Genomic DNA, 17,487 nt, shown 5'->3' with positions numbered 1-17,487 from the left:
AGATTAGTACACCGGGTTTTTCAGTCGATATTGTCATACTGCCACTGAAGGATAAAAATCTCAAATGCTAATACTTGAATAATATTGCCCATCGATCATCGGTCCGATCACGAAAAATTTTTCACATTTTTCAAGTCTCGTAGCGCAGGCGGTGCTATCGTTCATTGTTCATAAATATATAATTATCGAATTAAAAACTTTCACCATTGAAATTAACAACGTCATATATCGTCAGCGGACGCGGTTGACGTTACATAAGACTCGCGCGTGATTCGTTAAAGTCAATAATGGTCCATTAGTGCACAAAAATACAAACTCCGACGTTGTCAAACAAACAAAAAGTCTCGCACCGGCAAACCACGCCATCTAAGTGTGAACATTTGACGCACACACAAAAGTCGAAAGAAATCGACACTATACTACGTGCGTCGCAGGCAGCAATAGCAATGCCAGTGCCCGCTACGCTCACGCGCATGTATAAACGAAAGTTGACGAACTAGAAGCTTTTTTCTCTCGTCCGCTGCCATATAGACAGACAAGTGCTTTTTTCCGTGGAGAAAAAATATGCTAGCGGCATTCCAGCAGCACACTCCGATGGGAAGCCAAGTAAAGGTTTCACTCATGGCGCCTAATATGCTCAACCAGTCTAATTGAATTTGCCAAATAAAATTGCATAGTGGGAGTGACAGAGCTGGTTTCATTTATTTATGCATTCTATTTCACATGTATTAAAGGAAAAATGTTGCAATGAATTGTATGAGAAATTGCTATTGACTAGTTTTTCGTGCCAACTGACTTCTTTTTGTACTCTATGCCTTTTTAAGAAACTCGAGCGAACATTTGAATATTTCTAGATAATTGGCGCTTTTTGCGGGAAAGTTTATAAGATTACATGACGATATAATAAAACTAATCGCAGTTTTCGGAGGCTTATGAATAGTTGCTTACAAATTTTCGTGTTTCAAACCATCAGGCTCTAAAATACTCACCTAAAATTGGCAATAGTTTATCATTCGGTGCTAACTTCTCGGCTAAGTCTCTGCTGAGCTCTTCGCAGTCGAGTTCTGCCTGAGTTTTCTTTCTTCCCTCGGCCAGACTTTCCATCTCTTTTTCCTCCTTCTCGTCGCTGGATTTTTCCAGCTCTTCAGTTTGGGACGCTACGTCGTTGGTAGACGCGTTGCCCTTGGAACTGGATTTGTTGGACTGCCGATTTTCGGGCTGCGGCGAGACCCGAGGCGACGCCGGCGACGACTGCCACGTCGATCTAGTTGGCGTCGCAGCCGATCTGCACGGAGACGTCGATTGAGCCGAGCCATTCGACAGGCTTGAGCCCTGACTGCTTGAACTCGCGATACTCCAAGCGGTCGGCGTTCTGGAAAAGTCGTTGAGGCCACGATTCGCGGCGTTCCAAAGCGACTGCGTGCCGTTCCAGTTATTGTCGGTCTGCGTCGGACTGGACACTTGAAGTTGAGATCGATCCGAGAGAATTTCGGTGAGGGCCAGGCTGCTGCTGCAGTTGCTTCCGGAGGACAGGCTCACACCTTGGCTATCCAGTATTCCTCGTGGCGGCGATGGCGGTGGACTGAAAACACACATTCATCGTCATTAGGCATTCGCAACTTTGCTTATTTCTGTTTTTATCGTTTTCGAGACTGTATACTTTGACTCGTAATGGGGCAATGAAAAGCCGAAGTGTGGTGAGCATATCGTGGCTAGGAAAAAAAAAGGTCAGCGGAAGCTCTGCGTTACGTGCGACATTTGTTTTGCCGTGAGGAGTAAACTGTTACATCGTCGGAGTGCGATTGATTATTTCATTTACGTACACACTCGAGCAGTTCTTTTTTCTAATCTGTCGAACGGGAATGCTACAAAACGTCGGCTCACTGCAATTTCACTCGCTCTAATTTACGATAATAACCAATACAATGAGTTCTTCAAGGATTTTATGTGCGCCTTTTGTCTACTAAAAGTACATTATGCCACCGATGGTTTCGGGGCAATAATATTTTTTTTTTCCTCCGTGCGATCGATCGCGACGAATGCATTACACTTCTCGTTGCCCCACTTCGTTACGTACATAAAAATGCTTGAAAGCTCATTGTTTTCGTCTCGATGCGCGAACGAGTCTGACTGTTGCCTATAACAACACACGTACCTATTCGAGTCAGTGCCGTTTACGCTATAAGTGACGTTGATCGGGGCCAGCCTCTGCCTCTCGTTTTTCCGATTGAGCATCTCCACGTTCTGCGAGGTCATCTCGATGGTCTCGGCGTGCTCGCGATAGTAATGGGCGAATCGTGGCTCGCAGCTGGCGGCCAATTTTCGCCTCTCGCGCTCCAGCTGTCTGTTCCTGTCGTTGAGCGCCTCGACGCTCTGGGGCGACAGCCTCTGCTGCTGCTTGCCGTTCTCCTCGGATTTGCGCCCGGCCAGCAGGGCGTCGGAGCTCTGGGACTTGCCGAGCTCGTGATGATGATGATTCTGCGGCTGATGATGATGCCTCGTCGTGGGTGGCGACGACGACGATTGTTGCTGCTGCTGCTGATAGGAGCCGTTGAGGGGACTGTTGCTGCCACCGTTGCTCGAGACCGTGTACGTCGAATTGTTGAGTTGCTGCTGCTGTTGCGTGACTTTGAGAAGGACGGGATCGTCGACGCGCGCGTTGGGCGACATGGTGCGCTTGTAGCTACCTCCGCACTCCGGAGCACCGCGTTCCCGACGATACGCCAAGTAGGAGGCCTTGGATTGACTTCTGAAATTCACAAAAAAAAAGACGAAAACCATTAGCATCGTATTGAAAAAAGTGCGGGGGAAAATTCCAAAATCATTATCATCATGTACATATGCTGTACAAGCGCGCATATCTAACACACGCAATATACTGTGTTTATCCGAATAAAAGTGAATAATTCCGAGAAGAGCAGTTTATCAGTAACGCGATCCGGCGAGCAGTGATGAGACTTGATTGCGACTATGCGCCGCGCTTCCGAGATGCATTCAACCGGTTCTAAGAATGAGGTAATATTTGCTTAAAGTATCATCTAGCTGTAAGTATGAAGTTTCATCTCTCTCCTCCTCCTCTTTCTCTCCCGGGCGCATTTTTCGTTCTAAGCAAGTAACAATCTTTTTTTTTCTTAATTCTGCATACTGCTGCGTCAAGGAGGCGAGTATCGGCAATTTTTTTCTATCCCCTCTATTTCCCTCTCGGCAGCAGCAGCGTAGCGCGAATAAAAATATTTCAGTGTCCGTGCCGATTGACATAATGTACCGTTTCCATTCTGTGCCTTGCGCGCGTGAAAAGGACGAAAAAAAAAAGAAACAGGTAAGAAGCGTTGAGCGCGATAAGCGCGCGTCGCGCGCTGTAATACGCGAAAGTACAAATAAACATCGGGAAAACTTGTGCATTCACAGCGTGGCTCTTCCGATATAAGTACACCTTTTCTCGTACCTCGAGTCTCGATCGCGCTAGTGGTTTATTTTATTTGCGCAATCGTGTCAAAATTCACGTTGAGATATATGCGCACGACGACGGCGACGAAGACGACGAAAAACCTCGTGTGAGCAGTGGTGCGCAGGAAAGCTGAAAAAAGATTGGCCAAGTCGATTCTACACACGTAGCCGGACGCGCGAGTTCCTTTTACGCACGCAAGTACACGAGTCGATAAGCGCGTACGACTATAGCTCGACACGAGTATTATAATGTACGAGCCTGTACGCGTTATGTGCGAAAAGTTTCGGATTTTCTATCGCGCGGAGCGGCTCACATATAATATAATATTATTCGCGCAAAGTTTCACCAAGTTACTGCAGTTTCTAGCGGCGGCAGCAGCTGTGTGCCTGCAAACCTCACGCATTATAATAATATACGCCATTTACGGGCAATACGAGCGTTTGTTTTTTTGCTGCGCGAAATTTGGCTCGAGGATTTAATCGTCACGGGCGCATTCAAGCACTATAATCGCCGCATTATAGAGCTGTACTATACTACGCACACACATACACACGAGCTGCAATTATCCATATAAATATACGATATAAACGCACTAGAAGAGGCAGCATGACCTTTTAGAGCTAGATGAGGAAAGTTGAAATCAGATATTGTTTGTTGGCTCGTAGCGCCAAGGGCTTCGCACGACACGCGTATTTTCCCTGAGTCATGTCGACGATACCAGTCAGCATATAGTGCAGTAATATAGCTTTCACGAATTTTACCTTGTTAGAATTAGCCTGAATCCTGCTTTTATTTCTTCCCCGCCCCCCTTCTTTGACAATCAGTCGAATCATCCTCGAATTATCGTTTGAAAAAAAAAATTTTTTTTTTAATAACGCTGGCAGCAGGATCAAGTCCCCGGTGCGTTAAGGTTCGTACATTCATCTTAACGGGTCGTGCCGAGGCAAAAGCAGAGGCAACAGTCGGCGGAGTATATTTACATGTATATACATAAAAACTAAAACAGCACCAGCTAGCTCTCCGCTGGTGGTGATCTCTCGAGCGAACAAATTCGTTTCCGGTGCGGCGTCGGCGGCCGCCGCGGAGGAGCTCGAGCTCGCCGCGCGACTGCTGTACTTACTATCATATACTACCTCGACCAGTACTAGGCAAATCTACAAAATGCAAATTGTACACGAGTCAAGGATTCTCGCTTACTCTCTATCTCTCTCTCGTGCATATTAGCATTTGCAGAGTTACGCGCGCGACGAGTGTAATGTAACAGACAAATGCCCTCGAGCCTGGCCAACGCGCGCATATAATAACAGCGCACTGTGCGTATATACCGAGCGCAGAGGATCAATCAAGCTCTCGCGCACCGCACACACGTTGAAGTACGCTTATAGTCAAGTTTTTCGACTCTCGTGATCGTTAATTATTACCACGCGCGCGTCTGCAAAAATGGAAGTCAAGGTGGAACGGCCCGAAAATCGAGCTCAGGCAATGACGTAGCCGATAAATATTTAGCCAAAGCTCGACTATAATATACAAGCTGCCGAGCTATTTTGTTCGGTGTACAAACGGCGCGCGAGCGATATACATTAGCGAGCACGAGCCGAGTCGTGACGCGCCGCATGCTCGCAATATACCTACGTTGTTGTACACGACTCTCTCGATATACCTACGTATATAATATATATAATGCGGGCGGAGACCTCGTGCACTCGCTTATATCATTCGTGACGCTCGTGACACGTCGAGAGAGCTACATGCTATATGTATGTACTGTACGCTCGACTATTTTCGCTTGGAAGAAAATACTTCTGTTTAGCACCTTGGTACTAACGAGCTGAAAACAAATGTCCCGACGATAAGCGTTTACGTATCATTATTATTGTTACTGCTATATATGTATCGCGAGCGAGTATAAAGTCGTATTACACACATATAAATGCGAGAGATCGAGTAAAAGATCGACGACGATCGGCAGCCGTGTGGTGCCGTCGAGTAACTTTCGATGTGTGCGCTGCAGCTGTGCGCGCACGCCTTCTTTTTCTCGCGTTTTCTCTTTCTTCGAGACGCGATCGTCTCGAAATCGGATCGTCCAAGAGTACGCGAGCGTTTGTTTTCTCGCGATCGTTGCAAGCTCACGCACCGCACGCGGATTCGTCTTTTTCTAGCACAATCGTTGCCACGCATTCGGAATCGAGCAGAGCGTACACATATCGTAACGATAATCGGGCATGCGGACAAACAATTACGAGCCTTCCCGCGAAACAAAACGATATAGCCCCGACGATTTGTACTTTCATCGCTCGACCATGCGGCGCTCGTGTGTGCGTCTGTGTATGCAGCGCAGTACGATATACATATCCGGATTAAGGACGCAGGCGCACGAGCTCACGATTTCACGAGGAAATTCGCGATGTCGAGCGACTGCTTCGGCAGCAGCAGCAGACGAGAGCTCGAGACGGAGAAAAAAATTAGAAGCCGGCCGAGTGTCGTGTGAACGAACTCTTTCGAAACTGGGTCTCTGATATGTATGGCCTGCTGCTGCTGCCGCCGCTCGAGACGTGCACTGCTCATGTGCATGGCCTAAAGCACTTTTGATCGATTGCTATGTCTTTTTCGATTATACGTCCATTTTGCTCGCATTACCGCAGATATGAGTGGGTACATATAGATACAAGTATGCTGTACGTCGATCGATTGCACCGAGCGCACACGAGCTTTTTCATTAGCCACCGATATGTCGTAATTTTTATTATTGTTTCGAGCTCTCGGGCCCGATGTGTATACGTATGTATAATACAATAGCGCATGTGATATCAATTCGAGCTCGAGCGCAATTATTTTCCGATCAAGCTACCGAGAGCGGCGAAAATCGAACTTCGTGGGAATGACGATCGCTGAGCAACGACCATCGCTGAGCTCTTATCATCGTGGCATTATGAGACGTGTGTGTGCGTGGGTTGCGAATTGTAAACGCAGCACTTACACGTGCCAATCTTGTATAGGCCTGTATACGTGTTATTTGTGCTCCGAGAAGTTGCGTCGGTCGAATTTGCGAATCATCTTTTTCCATCGCGTCGAATCGGGTCAGTTCATTGCAATGACTACTGTGTACATTATTTATACGACGTGATGACCGAGCGACGACGACGATGATGAGCAAGGCCGCAGCTGTATAAAAAGCTATTCTATACGTATTATTCAACCATCGCGGGGGGATTTAATTGCTCCAAGTATGCAGCAGCAGCGCCCGATGATTCTGCAATGCCTTTTTTTAATGCTTGCCTACGATATAACGTAATAATCGTAAATAAGCACACGCTTTGGCGAATGAAAGAGAAAAAAAGAAGACGAAATGCTTCTCGCCATTCGCGAGAGAGAGAATCATTATTCAACCGAGCAGAGCTGCTGTTGCAGCTCGCGCGATAGAGCTTCGAGGTGTGCATGGTTTCTAAATTCAAGCTCCTATAGCAGTTCGGGCTTTATAATTGGCTGTCAAAGCGAACAATTTTAATCGTACGATCTTGCGCAACTTATTGCACCCGATCTACGCCTGGCATAAAAAAAATTAGAACTAAAAGCAGCAGGTGCCTGAAAGTCTATTGTGACCAGGAGCGTATACACTGTACACAGAAAATATTGCATGTATATATATTTTGATATACACAAGCGCACAGGCGCAGTTCTTGGAGATCGAGAGAGAGAGGAAAACTGGCAAAACTCGTTCGATAAAAAATGATTGCTACAAAGCGGCGTGGCGCTATATACCTTTCTTTTTTTCCTTTTGGGTGTATGGATTCAGAGACACACGGCAAAAATGACAATTATCAACAGCGGCGAGCTGCAGCTCAGAATGCAGAATAATCGCTAACAAATAGCCGAGGTACACGATGACCTATTTTTGCCTATATATATACAGCAATGACATGACTCTCGATGAATGCCGCTTGCCGCGCGCATTTATGAGAGAGCCCAGCAGCGATATGTCACCCCATATCGCTCCGAGTTGCTTTTCATTTTAGAAAATCATCTGTATACGCTGCGCTGCAACTATAACACACACACACGGGTAGTAGGTATGTATATATAGGCGAGCGCACGCATCGTCGCTGCGCTGCGAGAAATGAATTTTCATCCTCGAGCTCTCTTGTCTCCTGTCGATCGGCATTCCGCGCTTAGCCGCGCGTCCAGCAAAAGCAGCTGTCTATAAATGTGTGTAACACGAAGAGAAATTAACTTTTATTAGCTCTCGGCCGCTCGAGCTCGCGCCTCATTGCGCACAAGCACATCGTGTGTACCTATATAATACGCGCACGGTAAATGCACACACGAGGTCTGCTGTCATTTTATTTCGTTCAAAAATCCGCGTCTCTCTCTCCCTCGTCAACGATCGTGTGTCTCGTTCGAAATATATCGTCATCATCATTACCATCGATCATCGTCATTATCCAACTAATTACAATGATTATTTGGTTGGAAAACTTCCGGCGCGTATACGTACGTGTACTCGAGTGTGTGCGCGCGCGCGCAAATACGATATAAACTTAATCATGAAAATTTATTATATTCAACTCGTGTGCGAAGGATATATCGAGGGGGGCCGGGGTCTCTGCGAAATTGGCTCTCGCGGGTGCTTGTTATATTACATCGATGACACAGAGAGTTTGCGCCGCGTCGAGAGACCGCAAGCAGCTGAGATGCAATTATTAGTTATTAGAAATGATAAACGAGCCGCGCCGCCGCCGCCGCCGTGCAGCCACGAGACGCGCGCGAGTGTTACACTACACAGCGAGCGACGTGACTTATGACCTCGAAAATTGGAAACTCTCACTCTTGCTGCTATACAGAGAGAAAAGGATCAGCTGCGAAAAGCTGCATTAGACGATCGTGCACGGTACAGCCGGACCGCGCGCGATTATTAAAATAGATTAGGCTGCAAGTGTTAATTTGATCGATACTCGCGCGCGCCTTATAGGAACGGAGCTGTAGCAAAGCGCACCGAGCTACGAAGCGGGTTTCGTGCGGATCGCGCACGAGTAGTCCTATATACGTTTGCTCGTTGTTGCGCTGCTGCTGCTACGAACGGTATCGATTTAATTGAATTTTCGTGAAAGGCGTCTCGCGAAGATGGATTCTGCCAATCAATACAATAGAAAGTTCCGATCGGGGGCGCCCCCGTCTTTTGCGTCATTTACAACTGGGCTCCGTGCAAATGTAATGATTAAAAAAAAAGGTAAAAGCAAAAAAAAGAAGAAAGAAAGAAAGAGGAGAAAATTCGTATTCACGTGTGCGCCGAGAGAGGTCGGCTGCAGTGCTCCACCAGTGTGTACAGTGCTCCAGTGCAGTAAAGCTGTACATCGTGAGCCGAGGCACCACGTCGTCATCGTCGAAAAGTGCACTGCGCTTCGCTCGTCGTATTATAACGCCCAATCCAATTACGTTATATATATCGAGTTACCCGGAGAGTCGTCTCTCTCTCTACGCGAGAGCAGCTCGTCCACGCGTGCAATGTCCGCGTGAAACCCCTCGCGTGCGCGCGGCATTGCACTCTCGAACGAGAGAGAGAGAGAGAGAGAGAGAGATACTATATAGCTTAAGTACGTGTGCGCTTATACGTATATATACCTATATAACGTCTATACAGGCCGGCCTTTTAACGAGCGACGCCCGTATAGCTTCGCTGTCCGTATGTATCGTATAGTACCTAGTACGTACTGCTTCAACGAGCCCGCGAGTCTAACTTTAGCATAGCGCATAAGCCGTATTATTAATCTGCATACGTGCAGGCATCTACACACACACACGCATACACACATGCAGGCCCTATTATAGCCACGATTGTTTGACTGGCGCCGTACGTTTTCATTTTATTCGCAAGAATTTGCTGACTCTAATATTTTTCCTTTTTCATTTCTTCCATGTTTTTTTCTCTCATTTTTTTTCATAATTATGAATGACACACACGCACACGCTTGCGCGTGTTTACGCAAAGCCTTGTTATCTCTTTGCACGAGCGGCAATAGATCGCGCTGCTGCTTCTTCTTCTACTTCTTCGTGGATTAAATAACGAGCAAAGAGAGCTGCTTCGCTGCCGCTTCATTTTGTTTCGCTCGTAATGCAAAGTCTGCGGATTCCTTTCGATGATTCCTCGATATTATAAGCTCGGGCGTTAATCGAGGATTGCGCAAGCCCTGTGTGTGCGCGCATTTCACCGCGCGCGCGTATTTCATACGCACATCGACGAGCAAAGGTCGAGAAATTTTCTTTTTCTCATTAAAAAAAGAGGAAAGAATTTAGCCGCGTCGATACGTAAGCTATTTCAATATATCGCTGCGCGCGGAAAATTGACTGCGCGCGGCTCGTATATAAGGTGCATCGATGCGTTTCTCAATTACGCGATGTTTTATAATAATACGGCGACGAGGACGATGGCCGCGCCGCGTCTGCGGCGTGCGGTGGCTCGTTCGAGCGTGACCGTGCCTACAAAACGTTCGCACCTTTTCGCAGCCCCCTTGTGCAATTGTGGCTGCTGTTGCTACCGATTCGCGCCCGACACTGCTGCAGCTGCAGCGTAATATACAATATAATCGCGCGTCGTACGGAAGCAGCAGAGGCTAGCTAGTCGTCATCGTTGTAGTTGCGCTTTTTTACACGCACCGATGCGCGCCTGATCATTTTCCAATCAGATCGCCCAGTCGGTCGTCTCGAAAAAAAACAAGCAGATGCTTCGCAAAGCGCAGCAAACACTACGAGAATGCGCGTCGTTTTCTGCAACTGCAGTGGTAATAAGTAGTCGAGTTTCGCTCGCTCGCGCACGATATGCATAATACCACCAAATCGCCGGCTTTAGTTGCCGAGCTCGGCTAAAAAATTCCGTGCACGAGTCGAAAATTTAAAAAACACACATGCGGTCGGTAAAATATACTCGCGCAAAAGGCACACACCGAGTACAGAAAAAGAGAGAGAAAGAGAACGAGGAGCGATAATGTAATTCACCGTCTTCTTGGTTCACGACTCAAGCTCTCGCGTATAGGTATAGAATACACGGGCCAGCTGAGGCTATAACATTGTGACCAAGTGTATCGTGGTGTGTAGGTATTATACGGCAGAGACTTGTAAAATGACTCACCGGAAAAAGCCGTTTGAAGCGAGATTTTCTTTTTACCCGAGACTCGTCCCTGTTATGTTTCGTACGACTTAACTTGCACATCTTGCGAATAAAATGATATGTCGATTGTAATAGAAAAAAAAACAAATTTTTTCTTTCATTCACCGGTTACAAAGAAGGAATGAAAGAATTTGAAAATGCAGAGAGATAATGGCTGAGGATCACGCATTCCTATAACTACACTGTGTGTTTAACACTGCTGCGTACCTTTTGACGTGAAACTTGTTACTGCCGAAAACCATCGTGTTGATATTGGCAAACAAGCCGTAAGCTCCCAAATTCAACATATCACAGAGGCAGCAGCACCGTATACCTACATACACTCGCGCTGTATTGAACTAGCAACACGGGGTACACACAGATACACACAAACACACACATGCACGCACTTGTACACCGTTGTCACTTGGAGCACGCACGCACACACGCACGCACACACTGAGAAAGTGATTGAGTGTAATATGTATATATATTTCACTTGGGCAGAGATAACAGAAACGAGTCGGCTGATAGCGACGACAACAATAAAAACAACAACACTACGACGACGGGCGGCGTCATCTCGTCGTCATCATCGCACGTCGACACAGTAGTCCAATCGGCCAGACGACAAATAGACGAAGAAACGAGAGTCCCCGGCACGCATTTTGTCGAGCCTATAATGCTATCTTCACTGCGCCAAGATCGCGCGACGAGGTACGCGTGTAATAATATAACGAGTGTATATGTGTAAAAGGTGAGCGCGTACTATACGTGTGTATGTGTTTATTACAGTATGAAGAAACTGACTGACGCGGCCGCGTCTTTCGCTCGCTCGGCTCTGCGCCAAAGTCCGGATGTGACTGCCGAGCGGCTGGCGCTGTGGAATAGTAGAGACAGACGTCGGAGCTCGCGAGCCGAGCCTCGAGCGCGTATATATATACACATTGGCTGCGATGCGCGGGTGGGAGATACGTATACTGCAGCAGCGCGGCGTTTGTTGTGCTCAACGTCGGAGCTCGCGCGCGCTCGCGACCCCGTCTCGCGAGACCGTCGTCGCTCGCTCTTTATTATTATATTCTTTGCGCTATCCTCGCCTTACTGCTGCTACAGCGCCGCGCGATGCACATAAAAAAAGGAAAGAACGAGCGCAGGATTACTGCAGCGGACAAAGGAGACGATATATACGTTGATATATGCAGAGCTAAGTCGGGCGATGGAGGCTCGAGCTCCGATGCATGGCGGAGGCGGCGGCGACGGCGATCGTCGCCATCCGTTCAAACGCCGCGTATGTATATATATAGTCGATTCTGCAACGAGGTCAGCACACACATACACGCGAGCGCGTTACATACCGATCGCCGCGGTATTCGCCAATTCGCACGCAGGTAAAAGTATATTATATTATATGTACGTTTTTACGTGCGACACCGCTGCCGCCGAGCGACAACAAAGCTTATAACGCAGCGCAACGACGACAACGACGCGGCGAAAATAATATGCATCGCGCGAGCACGTATCACGTGGAACGATACGCACGCGTAAAAGGTGATAATGGCCCTCGCGCACACGCAGCAGCGATTCTCTTCGGCGCGCTTTTTCTTTTATATTACACGTATGTGTGGTTCTCGCACGTATACGCCGAGTGCGATAAAAACGATTTCGATATTATGCAAAGGAAAAAGAAGAAAACAATTACGTAACTGCATTTATTGCGCCGAAAGTGCGTGAAAATCGATTCGCATTGTCGTGCGGATTATAAAAGCCCGCGTAATACGTGTGTCGCGAAGATCGGCGTTAAAAAAACCAGTTAAAGCTCAAACGTTTAGCGCAAAAGAGAAAAATACGAAATCGATCTTTTTTGCTTTTTCTCTCGAGTTATGCGGACGAACTGTGCGTAATATCACCAAGGAAAATAATACATTTTAATGATCGGATCGTCAACATCAAGCGACGAGCTAGTAAAAAAGCGACTATATGAGCAAGAAAGCTCAAAAAGGCGCACACATGCAAATAAGCATAGCAGAAAATCCAAGTTCTCTCTTTGTCTTTGAACACATGCACACACGTACACACATGTCGAGGCTCGGGACCGCAGGCGCGAAAAAGGAGCAATAAAAAGGAGTCTCGAGTGAAACCGCATAGGCAAAGACTACTCTCGCTCATCATCAGCCATCATCGTCGTCATCGTTTCTCTCCCTCTCTTTCGCCCTCGCGCACTCACGGCTGTCCGCTGCTCTTCGGAAGGAAAAGAGAAAATGCGCTTTGCGGTACGCAAAAAAGGAAAAGCTCACTGCGATACATTTTTCCTGGCCGAGCACGCGCACGACTCGTCGGGGTGTGTGTGTGTGTGCCCGCACACGCTAGACTATATAATAATATGTACGCTGCTCATCTCGTGTATTTTTCACGTGACTGCCTTGCAAAGGTCACCGCGCTGTACACAAAACGTATACATACACGCGTGTAAAAGTAGAACAGAAAAACATGTTATAGGCTGCTCTGGAGATGTAGCTCGACTTAGCGCGCGCGCGCGAGACGAGATAAAGCGTGGAAAAGTCGCGAGCAGAAACAAACGTTCGCTTTTTCCGTGTAATGTGTGAATTATAACGCTCGTGTAATGTATAACCCGCTCGCGTAAACATCATAGCTTCGCGGAAGAAATACGAGGCTGCTCTGTGTGACGGGGGCCCCATGGAGGGATGCGTATTAGCGCCGACAACGTCGAGCCGACGGGGTCGCCTAGTCGGAAAATAACTGACGCTCCAATTATTAAAGCAGCAGCAGAAACAACAACAGCTACTACTAGCGCGACTCGACTGTTTTTGTGCAGTAACGTGTAACTTTGTGACCCCGCGCCGACTTCACCATGATATTTTCAAATGCAAGCGTTAGCGCGCGACCAGGACAGAAAATCGCGAGCTCGCGGATAATCCGAGAACACTAACCTACATCTTGCCAGCCACCACACGACCTCTCCTCCTCTCTCTCTCTCTCTCTCTTTGCATATACAATTTTTGCGAAACAATAGAGCCAACACACAACTGCAGTACAGCGCGGGACCAACCAAGAGGGACTGCAAGAAAAGTTGAGCGCGCGCGCGACGCTTCAGCTGCCGTGGGTGACACCGGACACGGCGATATAATACACACAGAGCTGCGCGCTAAAAGAAGTTAAGGACCGTGAGCTGCTGCTGCTGCTGCTGCTGCACACAGCCTGCGCAAAACTTGGAAACGGGATATTTCATCGGTTCCTTACTCTCTTTTGCTCTTTTGTGCAAACTGTAGGTGTTTGCAAGTGTGTATGTAAGCTCCTCCCGAGTCCCGTGGCTTCATTATCTCTTTGAGCTGTGGCGACTTTTCACCGTTATCGCGCCAAAGACGACGACGACGACGACTTTTTTCCCTTCATCCTTGGAATTTATCATCGCGCCAAGCTCGTAACTACGCTGTTATATGTGTATAATGTATAGTTTAACGTGTTTGACGAAGACTCAACTCCGATTTATATACGACTTGATTATGCATCGACGACGATAACAATACGTGTGCTGGGCCGACGCCGACGTCGCCAGCAGCAGCAGCGGCGGCGCAAGTGTGGAACGTCGTCGCTCGCAGGCTAAAAAGGCTCCGCGACTGTGTAAACGATCAAGCGCGCGCTTTGAGAGAGGCAGATTATAGACACAGAGAGCAACGCGGCGCAGCTCGTGATACATCTATATCATCATTAGTAACGCTTTTTCTTTGGGGTTCTGGCGAGCGAGCGATCCGCCGTGTACACACAGGCGCTGCTGCTGCTGTTTTTTCATCCTCAATCTCATTTTTATAGGCTTCTATTCGCGGCACTATGTAAACGATTTGTTTCATTGATTCGGTGCAAGCAGCAGCGCGAGACGTTCGACCGGGAGAGCACAGCAGCAGCAGCACGACTCGACGTCGAGAAAGTGAGGTCTTACTTTATCATTTTCTCCATCTTCTTCTATGCTGCTCATGGTCTATGGGCGCACGCGGTATACATGACATTTTTATAAAAGCTGATCACCAGTCAAACGTGTCACACTCGGCGCGATGACGACAACGCGCGATCTTTATCAGCGTGATAGCATTTATAATTGATGATTACTATGCGTCTTCATTATCGTCGCATCGCGATCGCCGAGCATAATAGCTGAAAAAAAAGACGATCGGATCGCGACTCTCGGTTTGTATACACTGCAATCAGCGCGTTGTCAACGCGATGACGAGGACACGTTATATTACATGATGTATCGTATATGCGCGAGCGTTTTCCGAAAACGAATCATCGCGGCGTCGTCGAAAAAGTTCCCCTACGGACTCGTGCACGAGGATATAGAGAGAGAAAGAGAGAGAGAGAGAGAAAGAAGAGATAAATCGAATGTATTTACTCAGCTGGCCTTGTCAGCTCGTTCGGTTGCCTCGTGATTGCCGCGTAGATGCCTCGCTGGCAAATCGCTGTTTTGTTCTCGAACAAGCGTCGATATACGCCGGCAACGCAATTTTCACCATATTTCTCAAGGCCGTTGCCGTGCTCTTATCGGCGCAGTCTATTTTTCGCGTTTTATAGTTTTATAGAGTAGCGTGTATAGGGGCTACTTCGGTGTAGTGCGCACGAGATGCAGATCAGGCGCGGATGCGGCGGTGGCAGAGGAGAGGAAGGAGGATCGCGTACGGCTTCGGTTTCACCGTGTCTGCTCCAGAAAGCAGAGAGCAGCTACTACGTTGCTATATGTATATTCGACGTATATTTTTGCGAGCGAGCACACAGTGGCCGAGAGAAAGGAAGTCGATTTGGCGTATTACAAACGTATATATAATGTATCTTATACAAAGCGAGGAAATCCGACGCGTGTGCAGTCGTCCTTTCCAAGGAAAAGTGTTTGGCTAAAGTCGATCGCGAACGCGCAGGCGGTCTTATGCTGCCACAGACAGATACACACACACAGACACATGAATATGTATATAATATATGAATGCAACAAATCAGCAAAACAGATGTAACCGATTAAAAACTTTATGATATTGCGAAATTTTATCAATCGGATTACGAATCGCACGATTGCGAAAAATTTACTTTGAAAGGATATAAAGAAACGTTACCGGTCACTGCGTGTGTGTGTGTGTGCGATCAATAGAGAACATCAATGTACGTATTCGCGCTGGGATTTCTTTATGCGCGCGTGTAGTCATATATAGGAGAATAAAATATGTAAACCGCTGCGGTGGCAAGTGCCTCGCGAGCCAGTCAAAGAAAATCACTGATTTAGCTAAATCGAATCTGTCCGCGCAGATCGCATGTACGCGCTATAAAAGCGCGAGCGAGAAAATTAATGGAGCAAACGAAATTGTGTATTATATATAAAATTCTCGCGGCTCCGCACACACACGCGCGTCCTTGACTAATAATAATAACATAACATAAGCTCGCAGCGAACCGAGTATACGAAGAAAAGTCTCCTTGGTTTGCGCAAAATTATTTGTCGATTAATTATAATTTTGCAGCCGACGACGATCTTTGTATGTTCTTTTTTTTTTTTTTTTTTTTTTTTTTTTTTTTTTTTTTTTTTTTTTTTTTTTTTTTTTTTTTTTTTTTTTTTTTTTTTTTTTTTTTTTTTTTTTTTTTTTTTTTTTTTTTTTTTTTTTTTTTTTTTTTTTTTTTTTTTTTTTTTTTTTTTTTTTTTTTTTTTTTTTTTTTTTTTTTTTTTTTTTTTTTTTTTTTTTTTTTTTTTTTTTTTTTTTTTTTTTTTTTTTTTTTTTTTTTTTTTTTTTTTTTTTTTTTTTTTTTTTTTTTTTTTTTTTTTTTTTTTTTTTTTTTGATACATCACGAGACATGATCGTGACGCATAATTGCTAACAACGCGCAGGCTATTCAAGCTCGTTGTCCGTGCGTAGGACTCGCGCGCTCGATCTATCTTATAACTATAATATACCTGCTCCCGCGCGCGGATGACGATTCGCACGAGTTACCGTTAGTTCGACGTTTCCTTTGGGAAGGTCGTGGTGTATATAGTACGCAAAAGCTAGACCAGAGATGTTGAGGCTTCTATCTTTCTCTCTCTCTTGCTCGTCTCTCTCACTCTTTCCTATCTCCGGCGTGGCTCATCAAGCCGTGGCATCGGACAAAGGAAACTCTCTCTCTATAATATCATACTCCTCTCTTGGTCAAGAAAGAAAGATTATGGCATTATAAGTATAGCTTTTTGCAGGCAGCTAACGCCCGTAACGTACTTCTCCGCTCCAGCCTAGTCTTTGTTATATTATTGCCTATGAAATTGTGCAATATTACCGAGTAATGGACGAATAAATGAGGCGGATTAATTTTTCCGAGGAGCACGAATATATAATACACGAACGTAAATCTACGTAGGCGTGCACGCGAAAAATAAGAATCGTGCTATACTAGTCGCGCTTTTGCAACACCTTGACCCGAGTTTCGCTGGCTGCACACCTGCGTACTTGTAAAACGCGAAAATTGTATACACAAAGCGACGAAAAAACAAACTGCAGTAGAAAAGAGATCGCGTGGGTTTTCTCTCGCGGTCTCGATGTTATTATAAAGGGACATCACCCAGAAGTCGCGCGCGAGGTCCAATCAGAGCGAGAAGGAAACAAAAGAAAGGTGAAAAGACCAAGACTCATCGACCCGTAGCTCAAAGTATCCTCCTCCTCTTCCTCCACCTCCACCTTTCTTTCTGCACGCGGACTGCAGCAACAACAACAACAACAACAACGTCGAACCTTGCAATTATCGCGTGGATGTATATTCTCTCCCTGCAAAAGTGATTTCTATTAAAGGCTGCGCGAGTGCAGAGCGCGCGGAGCAAACGAGCACACACCTTATTTCCTCCTCTCGCGAGGACGATGTTTGGCCAATGACGAAGACA

General features: G+C 46.5%; 1 protein-coding gene across 2 annotated transcripts in view; it reads right to left on the bottom strand.

Moving 5' to 3' along the window:
• Nucleotides 1-17,487, bottom strand: part of LOC106659980 (protein Shroom) — a 96,579-nt gene that overhangs the window by 5,862 nt on the left and 73,230 nt on the right. For both annotated transcript variants that reach the window (XM_023459907.1, XM_023459908.1), the window contains 2 exons: nucleotides 2,156-2,749; nucleotides 990-1,582 (listed from right to left, as the gene is read on the bottom strand). In XM_023459907.1, coding sequence (XP_023315675.1) covers nucleotides 990-1,582; nucleotides 2,156-2,749 — 1,187 coding nt within the window. The remainder of the gene's footprint in view (nucleotides 1-989; nucleotides 1,583-2,155; nucleotides 2,750-17,487) is intronic.

This window comes from Trichogramma pretiosum, unplaced genomic scaffold, assembly GCF_000599845.2.
Source record: "Trichogramma pretiosum strain Unisexual culture from Peru unplaced genomic scaffold, Tpre_2.0 scaffold80, whole genome shotgun sequence".
Taxonomy (NCBI): domain Eukaryota; kingdom Metazoa; phylum Arthropoda; class Insecta; order Hymenoptera; family Trichogrammatidae; genus Trichogramma; species Trichogramma pretiosum.
Note: the sequence above shows the minus strand (reverse complement) of the source record. Positions and strands in the feature narration are given on the sequence as shown.